This window comes from Falco rusticolus, chromosome 7, assembly GCF_015220075.1.
Source record: "Falco rusticolus isolate bFalRus1 chromosome 7, bFalRus1.pri, whole genome shotgun sequence".
NCBI classification, from domain to species: domain Eukaryota; kingdom Metazoa; phylum Chordata; class Aves; order Falconiformes; family Falconidae; genus Falco; species Falco rusticolus.
Window position 1 is genome coordinate 4877509 of NC_051193.1, and position 12594 is coordinate 4890102.

Consider the following 12594-nt stretch of genomic DNA (forward strand, 5'->3'; position numbering starts at 1 on the left):
AAGTTCTCACTAGAAATATTGCTATAAAGTATTGATTTTTTACCAGACTCAATTGACTGAAAAGTTGTTTGTATAGCAATATTGGCCAAGCCAATATACTGGAACAATTTTGCTACACACAGTAATCAAGTGTATTTCTGAAGTATAATTATACTGTCATAAAAATAAAGCTAAGATACCTCTTCTCCAAGCAATAAAACAGTTGCAGCTGTAAAGAACCCAAATAAATGAAATACATTTTCTAACTAAACATACCGTCTTCCAAAGAGAACAAAACCACCTCCCCTCTCCCCCCTTAAGCCAAGGTTAGCATGAAAAGTGATCAATACTTCAATCTCAATAAACTATTTCAATAGTAGTTAATTCACATGGAAAGAGAGGCTGAAAATTTTTGCTCAGCGACCTGCGACACGCTATCTTGTTTGCTGAATGCTGATAATATATCATTGCCATAATGGATATGACTTAGTATAAAGAGCTAGAAAGGAAAAAAAAAAAAAAAAAAGATAACACACAGACATGCTCGTTCTTTAGATTCAGATCAATACTACACACCGCCTCTTCTGAAACAAACCAACAGCAGGGAATGCTGGAAGAGGAAAACAGCCAAACGTTTGCAATTAATTTTATTTGACAAATGTTCATTGATTTACCGGAATAAAATATACGTGGGCTGCTATCTATGACTAGTGCAATCCCGCTACCTGTAAGTATTCCATTTTGCAATTTCTTGTTGGCTTGTGCAGCACAGACGCTCCTTCGATGAGGAAGCACAGTCTCCCTTTTACAAAGGGGTGATTGCTCCATGGTAGGATGTTCTGTCTGTGCTTTGTCCAAAGCATATCACCCCAGCATGGTAACTGCCAGCTCCCTGCTACAATGGCAGCCAACAGGCTCTTCAGAGATGAAAGAGTGAATTGGTACAACTCTTCAATCCAACGCACCAAGAAATAAATTTGGGAAGATCCATGAGACATGCATAGCTTAGAAGCCAGTTTTGGGAGAAAACCAGATTTCATATTTATATCCTGCTGTTACTTGCATTGCAAAGAAAGTCAAACTTCAGGAATGTGTAAAACATCCACTTGCAAGAACGGTGCACAGTCCCTGGAGCAGTGCAGAATGACACTCACACTGCAGAAAATACTATGAAGTCTGCTAATTTAAAATATGAACGCAATAAAATGGAAAAAGAAAGGTAGAAATATTTCCCTGATACAGAAGAGGGCTCAGGTTTTTTATAGGTAAATTTTTTTACTTTCCCAGATTGCAGGCAAACGCAACTCTCAACCACTTAACAAAGCAGATCACAGCATCAGCCCACACAATGCAGCAAGTCAATGTAGAAGTGCCAGCAGTATTATGCATTCCCTCCTGCGCTATTATCCTCTGTGCCTTGAGTGTTCACATCTCTGTTCCTTCACCGTGCTTCCTAAAGTAGTATTCATCACAAGATAAAAATATTTTTGTCAAATTAAACAAAAAGCAGGCATGTAACTATACTACCTTCGATAAATACAAGAAGTAAAAAAGTGTAAGTTTGGCTTTACGTAGCATTTTATCCAAATTCTATATATTATGAAATCTGAAATATATACTACGCATATGGCAACATTATAAAAGAATGAGATATTTTTATACCACCTTCTGTACCTAAAAGCACCGTATCATTGTATGCACTAGGCACATGCACTGAACACGGAACAGAGCTGCTCCTTGTGAGCAGGGCAGACCCAAGCTGACAAACAGACGTTTTCAGCAGATCCTCAGGGCAAAGAGATTAGTGAAGCACACGTTCACTTGCCTTGGTTTACACTCCTTACACTTTGGCCGCTATTAGACACAGGATGAAGGGGAGAGACTTTTGGTATGACCTGGTATGACCACCCTTGCACTGCTCACGATTTTGCCTTACTGGCTCCTTATTTCAGCTACTTCTCCAAGGAAAATAACCTAAAACTGGGTAACAATGGCATGCACGGGTTCCGTCACTCCGTGGGATATTCCTTGTCCCTAACTGTGCCTCAGGTGCCTTCCACAGGGACCAGAGCATGTGGCCCTCCTCTGTGATGCTTCTCCAACCAAGATCCATACCCGGAGCCTCCAGCCATACATGGGGAAGAGAAGCAACCTTCTCTAAATCCAGAAACACCAAGAAGTCACTGACTGAGCTAAGTTCAACACTCTCTCTCAAATATTTCTTATTGTAAAGTAAGAAAACAACACCGTTTCTGCAAGCTCCTTGGTCTGGGAATGTCTTTCTGCAAAAGAACAACAATGAGATTTCTAAACTACGGTCCATCTACAAGGCTAACCTGATTTCTGAAGAGTCCATTCAAAGACTGGCTTTGTTCCTTTAAGGTTTCAGAAGTCCATTTTCATTAAACCTTCTGCAAGTAGGGTCGTTTTGCAATGTTGGCAGCCAATTAGAAATTAAACTAAATGCACCGTAGCTTTTAAAACATTTTAAAAAAATGTTAATATCAAAGTTAAAATGTCTAAGGTATAAACAAAATCATAATGGGATGCTGGGTTACTGTATATGGTAAATAGCTCTCTGGAGGAAACCTTTATTACTCCCTCAGGGCTTTCTTACGAAGTATGGATTTCTTAATTCCTAGTGGAATATTTTTCATACACCACTGCAGACTATTAAGTACCAGATATTACATTATGTAGTTTAAACTTTGCACTATGCATGAGAAAGACTTTCCTGTCGAGAAAACTATCTCTCTGCTATTATAATCTTTACAATATTAAAATTAATACTGGCTGCAGGGTATAAGCTTCACTACCAAAATTTGGGGGAGTTTATCATTTAATATATTCATCAGCCTGTGTGTGAAACTGCTTGTAAGGAGGGAAGTCACTGCAACAGCAAAAGGGGCATTTACTAATTTGGAATTGCTAGAGAAAGGCAGAGCAATGGTGCCATCACATCCCACTGGTGTCATTCTCAGTACTGGGCTAGCAAAGGGCGTGGTAAGCCAGCAAGAATAATGGCATTGCAAATACTGAAGGCAATTCATTATGCTCCAGGACATTTCAAGTTCCACTTGTGAACCATTAACTTGTTACCCAGCAGGGATTCAAAGCTAAGTATTAAAAAGATAATAAAAATGCACCAGCCCTCACGGCACCTAATAGCAGATACCTTGTAAATATGTAAAGAGAATTCTTAAAAAGTTTATATTAAAAATTTATTTTATAATCTTTTCTGCATAGCAGCAATGGCTCACCTACATCTCAATACAAATATGAAGGGTAAAAAAAGTAGTAATAATAAAAGAGCGCTGTCAAATTTTATTTTCAAAAATTTTAAGTGAAATTCAACACTCACTTGTAGACTGTGCCTCCATTGCCATGACCGAGGATGTCTCGATACCGTATGTCTTGTTCATTCATCTCCACAAGAAAGAAAGAAAAACAAAAGAGATGTCATGCTGTGGATGGAAATGTCAAGGAAAAGCAACTCTAGGCCATAAACAACAAGCAGTCTGGGTCATTTCAAGTTCAGCTGCAAGAACGAGAAGATCAATACAACATTTGCTGTCCAATTTATAAAAGACGATACCAAGGGACAAAGTGATGGAAAGTTTAATGACAATTTGTTTGCCTGGGTCATTTCATTAAAGTTTGATAAAAGGTGTCAAAATGGAATGATATAATATAGCTCAAGAGGGTCAGGTCACAGATACTGATAGGAAAAGGGTCTCCAGAACAGCACATAACCAAAGCCAAAGTTGGAGGTGAATGGAAACAATCCAACAGAAAACTGTCATCTTAAGTATGGCTAGAAAAGTTTCTGATTTATTCTGGAATCAGCATAATTGATACTAATTGAGTGACAGTTCTGTCAGTAGGATTGCCTCACAGTGCTTCATTTATATACCTTTTAACTAAAGCATATCTTTAGAAAGAAGGTCTTGAATTGTTACCCAATAAAAATCATTTTCCTTGAAATACACAAGTAATCGCTTGCTTCAGTCTTTCTGTTCAGTGGGACAACTCTCCAGATATGACAACATCCTCAGACATACAAGCAGAAGACTGGTAACAAACACTGCACGTTCCAACTGCTGCAATTCGGGATCTTTCTGATACGGCTTTTATAAAAGCTTATTATATTGCTGAATGAGCAAGTCAAATGTAAAACTACAATTTAACCTTCTCCTGTACAAATAAAGTTATACTGATTTTTCCAGCTAAACCACCTATTAAAAACAAAATAATCACTAAAGATGTTTTTGTAACGCATGTGTATACTTGAAAAAAATATTTTAATCAGAATAAATTCTGAGCTGTATGCATTCTCTATTCCAGAATGATCTCCCCCATTGCCTGACCATTGTAAGTAATAAATGATAGGGCAAATCCCATTTTGAAAAGCTATTTTCCTAGGAAACACTAACATGTTTCTAGTAACTATTTAAATTTTAGGGGATACCAAGTTAAATATTTTACGTGAGTTGGCATGGCTGCTTAAAGACTGTCATTTTTGTGTGTTAAAAGGCATCACATACCCCTAATGATATGTCTGGTCTGCTATTTCTGATGTGATTAGAGATCATGTAAGCACGTCTGAGAGAGCTTCAAATTAGCAATTTCAAGTACCGCAAGCACCATGGTGAGGGCACGCAGAGCTATCTGTATTTATCCAACTTCTGAAACAGCTTTTAAAATTCAGTGGGGACACGTGCCCTTCAGTTACTAAGCCACGTCTAAGAATCCCCTTTGATATGATGTCAGTGAAGATACAAGGAACTTTGTTTCAACTGGAACAAGAAAGTGATGGAAGAAAGCTGAAATGCCCTAAAGAGTCAACACTCAGCATGAATTACAAATAGAAAATTGAATATTTAATTGATTTAAAATAATATATTTTAAGGACAGAAGTTATGAACTCAAAAATTTCTGTTCTTTCCTTTCACTACCTGAATAAAAAGCATGCTTGTTTCTCACAGGAAACACAATGCATTTCTTCCAGTGAGGTTTAATTCTCTGAGTTCTGAGAAAATTCAAAATGCCTCAAATCAGAAGCTGACTCTACATTATTACCTAGTTGTAGTTAAACCTGGGCCAGATATCATCAGAGGGTATGAAATGGCTCATCCAACTATCAAGGTTTATGAAGAAAATTAAAATCTGTTTTATTATTGAAAGCTATGTTGCTTCTTGCATCAATCAGAAAACGCAAATAAAGGCGGGGGGGAGGAAAGACACCTCATGAGGAACGATAATTCATGAATGGGTTTTAAAATACGTAAAGAATCTATACTGGATCCCTTGCACTAAAAACAATTTTTCTCAGACTGTAGAACTCATTAATTTAAAGCTCACACCATGTTTAAGGAATTCTGCTCTTCTAAGCTGGAGGACTTTAATTCTCCAGTCTTTGAGGTAACAACAAACATCTCTTTCCTATACTGCCAGCAATCTTCTTCTAAACAAAACTCTTAGGGAGAAATCAAATGAATCCACAAAGCCACGCACACTTGCACCTTTGCTTCTTGAGGGGGGAAAAGAAGAATTTTTTGTAGTTATGCAAGTTATAAGCAACAAATTGAGCAGAACCAGAGACGTAAAGCGTACTTTCTTGTCTCCCGCTTTTTGCTAATTGGTAAAAGCAGACTATTTTCTTCACACCGTTCCCTAAAAGGCAGGGACAGGAGCAGCTCTGTCCTCTGACACTGCACTGCTTGCACCCACTGCCAGCCCGGCCCCGTTTCAAAGAGCAACCAGAAACCCAGGGTGAAATAGGAAGACTGGGGTGGAGCAAGTATCTGCCAGCAACCGATCGAGAGATAAAGCGTGATTTACTGGCTCAAATAAAGATGCCAAAAACATGTGGTGATTTATTTATTTTACTGGGAAAACTGGATTCTCAATCATAAAATGATAACATAATAACAATGAACTCAACAGTAAGGACTGGAATATTAAACCTGCAAAAGCAAGTTTGATTGGATGCCGATATTAACAGAATTAATGAAAAAGCCAAACAGACTTCAATTACGGATCAGCAAACAAAACATCCCTTGCTTATACCTGCTGTTTTTGAAAGAAATCAGCATCTATCTCTTGTAAATCATTAAAAACAAAATGCTCAATTAATCCTTATTTTATATGTAGAGGCCTGACAGAGGCAAAGTCCTATAGCCATACCTCTGCTTTACGAATCGAAGCAATAATGGTTTCAGAAAGCAGTCACACTCTATGAGCAGACAATTGAAGAGATTTAGTAAATCCCACTTTATAGAGCAGAGACTAATCGGAAAACACAAGCCAGTCAAATGTTTCTTATGAACTGTTGACACTATATCAATGCTGAATCAATTGGTGGCATTTACTCTGAGTGACAGAAAAGAAATAAATATTTATATCACATCACCTATATCAATGAACCTAGGCAGAAAGCTATTTCTAACCTGTCAATATTTGATTATCTTGAAGAATCATGTCCCCTTCTTTTAATGATTAATATGAATTCCTTATTAAACCTAAATGGAAACTACTAGAGGAATATCATTATGAATGCCTGAAAGCATAAACTGCCAAAAAAATAATAAAAAATAATAACCCAACCCATATTTAAGTAATCGTAAGTGTGACTTAAATCCCCCAAAAGGAGAAAAAGTTAAAGTTACAACTAGAAACCTATCTCCAGTTACAGGTCTGTGCCCAAATTTTGCAGAGCGCAATGCAGCATAACAAAAAGCGGTTTCTCTCGACAGAAAGCAATCTAACTCCTACGAGATCAGGGTGACTAAAAGATACTATTGAAACAATTTTCTGTTTTTTAAAATGGTTTAAGTAACATTTTTCAATGTCATAATAAGAGGTGTGATACCTTTGCATCTTTCTAAAATTCTGCTACGCAGGAAAGAAATCTGTAAATCCACTGCAGGGCACACAAAACTCATATTTCTTAGAACAAATAAAATGCCACATTCGGCTTATGGACTCCATCACAAACAGGATGGCTTTTACTCACATACCGTAATTCTACTTAAAAAAAAATTCATGTTATTGGAGTAACTGTCATCTTGACTTGAAAAGTTCAGAAGCATGCTGCTGGTACTTACATAATTTTAACTTATCCTGAGAAACAGATCATTTAGCTATAATTTTGAAACATTAACAAATCTACCTGGTAGGAATTGGTGAATATTAAACCAAGTCTGCAAGGAAGGAATGCTGACAAGCTTAAAAATACATTTCCAAGCTGTATTCAAGGGATACAAACAGGCAAGGCTGCAATACCGGGCTGTTCGACTCACATTTTAGAGGGGCACCCTCATCTATTAGACCACAATGTTACAGGTGATACTGAAGGACAAGCATGAAGACCAGCCTTTATCTTCTTGACACGCTCAACTACAACTACTTGATTCATGAAATGCCAATGAGGCTTGGAGAGGTCATTGTGTGAAGGCACTGAATACGCATCTGAGATAATTAAGATTTCAGCCTTCGAAACATGGAGGGGAAGTGAACAGCAGTTAAGAAAATCAATAAGAGTCTTTTATTTGCAGTGACACAGATGTCTCAGTCAATAGAGCCTAACAGGCAAGCCTGATCGCAATGGACAGGTGCCTGCCTCCAAGGCTATCAAAGGGCTTTCACTATGACAAACATTAAAACATATTTATGTTGCTGCTGAAGAATCTGGGATTCTTCGAAGGTAGTTTAATTTAACGGTGTATATTTAAAGTCATTACGCTACTGCAAGCCTGCCCATACATTCAGCTCAAAATGGGTGAGAAACGATTACTCTGTGGCAGACGTGCACTTGTCCGTTAGTTGTTACACTTTCACTTCTGGGTGCCCAAAGCTGAATGCCTGGAGCAGCAAGGGAAAGTAACAAGACAGCTTTCTAACTTTGGGGTTTTTTGTTGTTTTAGTTTGGTTGGTTGGTGTGTGGGGTTTTTTTAAATAAGCTACAACCTAAGGTGATTCCAAACAGTACAGAGCAGTTCCTTGCAAGAACCTGCTAAATATTTAAGGATCTACTGCCCTAAAAAATACGAAGGTCATTCTAACTGAGCAGTTGACTTAGTTATTCAAAATTGATTAACTTTCTTCCCTGAAATTGTGGCAGCAGTGCAACATGTGTGAGGTACTTCAATCTATTTGGAGCTAAATCTGATTAGCACATTTTGAGAAATGGGAAGCAAATTGCTATGCCAATCAAAGTAAATCAAGACACATAACTCATTCATATCATGACGGTTTTCATGGTCCCTCCAGTTCTGTATTAAAAGAACACATTACACCTAAATGAGCAGTAAGCATCTCTCCACCTATTTGTGGTATGCCAATCACTGCAGTATTAGGCAATAACGAGATGTGCACGTAGCCAAGACTCAATTCAGTGCACCTACCTGGCCATTTGCAAGTATTTTCTTCAGCTCTGCAGAAGACTTTTTTAAGCTGAAAAAAAGAAGAGGCAATTATTTTTAATGACTGTGCTATTTCACTCTATAAACCAAAGCGAAACCATAAGAAACAACAAGCCATCAGGTTAAGTTCACGCTTACATATTCTGAATAGATTTAACTTTAGCAATGCTGATTGATGTTCAGTATACCTACTCCTCAAACTGCAGGCAGGAGAAATGGAGAAGCAATGCACATTTAAGAAAATCCATATATTATTCGCCTTTACAAAGTAGCTTTTTTAGATACCTGACTATATTACTCTTTGAGATATAACCTATTGACAGTTAAAAAACAACAACAACAAAGAAAGATACCTTCACACACCAGGTGTTCCAAAAAACAACAGGAAAATAGTGTTCACATCTAGTTTTCAGGTGCGCTGTTTTAAAACTCCTTAAGGCATGATCCCTCAATAATTTCTGTAAATTTGCAGTTGAAGGGTGTGCCATCGATGATGCCTCGCTACCTCAACTGACCATAGATTGGGGCATGGTGAGCAGGTGAGTACAACTCCTGGTTTAGGCGTCTCAGGGACATGCCTAAATTGAGGAGGGTGAGTCCAGCTTGCCATGGGCACCCATTCCAAGTCAGCTTGCTGCTGCAGTCTCTGTGCTTTTTTCAGGAGAAACTACTCCTGTGTCAGTAGTCTTACACCACACAAAATGACCTGTATTATTTTTTTTCTACTAAGAGAACTTTAACAAGCCACTGCTATCAGCTTGGTGTGTTTTGTAGGTAAAACTGTTAATGGCTTCAAACTACTTCCACCCACTCATGAAATACTGCTTCACCTCCTTTCCTGACAAACTCCGTTCCTTCTGCATTCAACACCACAAACTGCCCAGGTAGCAATATGTCTGCAAAACTTAATCTCAAAGCGACATTCTGCTCTTATTACTGAAGTTTAAGGAAAAAAAAAAAAAGTACAAAATAATATATTCTTGAAAGGCATATGCACGTGTCTTGATCACAGATCATTATTAACAAGAACAGTGAAAACAGAGATTTCATATTTGGTGGCTTTGTTCTTTAATAGGCCTCTCGTTCCTATGACCACTTTAAAGAAAAATTAAGTTTTCCAAGGAAACATAAGTTGATCTTGTCATCTTTCATGACTAACAATTTGTGAACATGAAACAAAGAGAGACTTTCAATTACTTCAAAAACAAAACTCATAGTGCAGAAGGTTTCGGAAAAGGAATGGCAATTAACCACCAAATAAGGTGACAAGAATCTTCTAGAAGCCTCATTTTCAATGCACTTTAAGAACAAGCTCAAAGTACAGGAAGTACTGAAAGCCAAACATAACAGCAACAGAAAGCAGCTTTATTTAGTTCACTGGTATAATAGACTGGGAGGATGACTGCAGTTCATAAACACATTTAGATTTATTTTCTTTAAAGCGTCTTGGACAGGATCTTCCCCATTGCAACACACAGCAGATCTTCCCCAATGGATGGGGGCAAACCTTGCCAGAGGAGACTGACACAGGGTACTGGCTTGCCTTTTTTTTTTTAATCTCTGCAATTAGCTAAGTCGCTAACAGGAGCATCAAAACTGGTTTTAATGGTACTTGAATGGGGCTACCCACTGGAGCAGCACAACTCCAGCACTGCTATCAGCCATGTGGCATGGCATCCTCCTCATCAATGAGGAACCACATCGCTCCCACCACGCAAAGACAGTGTTTGTGGGACAGTCCCACCACCGCAGCGCTTGGCAGTGTCTGCCAGAACAGGCACTGACACTTCACCGACCAAACATGCTTAATGCGGTGCAACTGTGTCTTTGATCATGCTCTTCTCTGTCAGTTCTGATTTTTTTTTTCCAAAACGCTCTTGGAGAGAAAAGGGAGCAGCATGCTGATGCATGGATAAATGTAATATTATATGCTTATTAGAATAATAGAATAATTTAGGTTGAAAGGGACCTCCGGAGATTTCTATTCCCACATTTCACATATGTTCTTAGATGAAGAAGATGGAGCCAGACTTTTCTTATTTTCTTTTACGAATACATAACAGGTTTTTGTGGTTTTTTTGTTTATTTGTTTCAACATCAGTATTGAGTATAATGACTTCCTGTAACAGTTCATGTTTATGCTCCAGTATTTAAAAACAGATCTCTAAGAAAAAAAGAGAATGAGTTCTCTTGCATTTTAAGATGTTAATATGGGTTTTCAAATTAGGGCTGGAATCTAAAGAGAAAGCTAAGGGAGATGTACTCCAAAACTTTGCTGAAACTGTATGAAACAGGGTACCTAATCTGTTCAGGTTTTTCAAAAATCTTACTGCACAGTAATAAACCTACTGAATCGGGTATCAAGTTTTAAAATCAAAAGAATCCTGGAACAGGATAAGCAACGAAGACCTAAACATACAGACCTCGCCACAGACAATGATTATTAGATTAACTAAAACCAATTAGCCCACCCACAAACAGTATTTCAATGCTTTATAAAGGACAAAACCATCTGAAATACCCAGCCAAGACTTATTTCTTTTGGCAGCAAATACTTCTCCTGAAGAAACAAGCAGTACGAGTCTAACAATATCCATGAATCAAGGCAATTTTGTCTTCCCCACTTCACTCCTGCGTGCCCGGTAGTCACATAGAAAAAGTTATTCAACATCAATCTCATCATTAGTAACTACTGCACACAAGGTTCCATTTTGTTTTAATAAAAGAAAACAAAACAAAACATATGCTCCTGTTCTTGACTCTTACCTATTGCTTGGAAGGGAATCCGAGACTGCCGAACTGCTATTATTAGCACACCCTGCTCTTGTATTTACCTGCGGGCAGGGAAAGGATCTTTATCAGTCGTTTGTGTTCAGAGGACACTATTCTAATTAACCTGTAATTTGCCATGAATTTCTCATTTCACTATGAAGGTTAATTAGCTTGTTGCTAGGCATGGCGATGGCTGAGGTCTCGCCTGTATGTAGGTTAGCAGGCTATATAATTCATGGACTACAATATACTATCTTTACATCTTAAACGCTTAGTTAAATAATACAGAAAAAGAGATGGTATGTCCACCATTTATCCTCATTTTAAACACCAAGCAATCATTTAACACAATCTTCATCTCTGCATTTCAACATGAGTATGATTACAGAAGCAATAAGCACATCTGAATGAATCAAACAACCTAGAAGAATACCATTGCAGTGCTTTCCACACTTAGATAAATTACTGAAATCAAACGAATATGGTGGGGTTTTTTTTATACTCTTTGAAGTAGTAGCAGACATCAGTTGATAAACTGAATATTAGAATTTAGGAACCTTATTAACAGAGGTTAAAAACAAAAGGAAAGGCAATTCCATTTTTAATAAAACTGTACACAAAGATATCGCAGCCAACACCCAGCAGATAAATACTTCTCCCACCCTCACCAAAAAAAAAAAATAATAAAATAAATAAATAAAAATCTGCTTGTCAGAGCGCAAGAAAGTGCAGTTTTATTTGACATTTCAATAAGTGGAACACAGCATTACAAATCCATCTAACTTTACTGAAACAATTATTGAAATTCGTACCTTCAGGCCATGTATGTTCCGTTTCCCAGGAGGCTTGCAGGCTGAAACAGTAATTGACTAAATTGTAGAACACATCAGGGCCATTTACAAATTTGCTCAAAATGAATCTTTTAAAAAGAAATGAGGGTGACACCAAAATTAGCAGAGAGAAATGATTGAAAAGTGCCTCACAAGACCCAGAGTGGGAATTATGAACCAGGATTTTTAACTTGCAGGAGTGAGCATTTATAAATGCTAAGAGCTTTCTGACACCATGTAATATAAATTCTAATTTCTGCTTAAAACACATCAAAAAATCAAGAGAACTGTTGGCTTAAATTATCAGATTCTTTTTGTAATTCAAATTAAAATCTTATGTCACTATATTTTCACATGCTGTATTTTTTCTGGCATTTAACAGAAATATTTGTAAGATGTATTTTAAAGGAATCAGCTGCCACACATCATGAATTAGTCATATTGTCAAATGCAGACAGTTTGCTTTAAACGTGGAAAAAACATGTCAGGGGCAACAGCAATGAGTCTCAGGAAACCAAATACTGGATAAACACAATACAAAATGCCACATTTTGGACACAGATGAACAAATGTGGCATCTTATTACGACG

General features: G+C 37.6%; 1 protein-coding gene across 1 annotated transcript in view; it reads right to left on the reverse strand.

Annotated features, from left to right (window-relative positions):
* MAP2K5 (mitogen-activated protein kinase kinase 5) overlaps positions 1–12594 on the reverse strand; it is a 140893-nt gene that overhangs the window by 106976 nt on the left and 21323 nt on the right. The window contains 4 exon segments of the mRNA XM_037394283.1: positions 3341–3405; positions 8385–8433; positions 11169–11236; positions 11987–12027. Coding sequence (XP_037250180.1) covers positions 3341–3405; positions 8385–8433; positions 11169–11236; positions 11987–12027 — 223 coding nt within the window.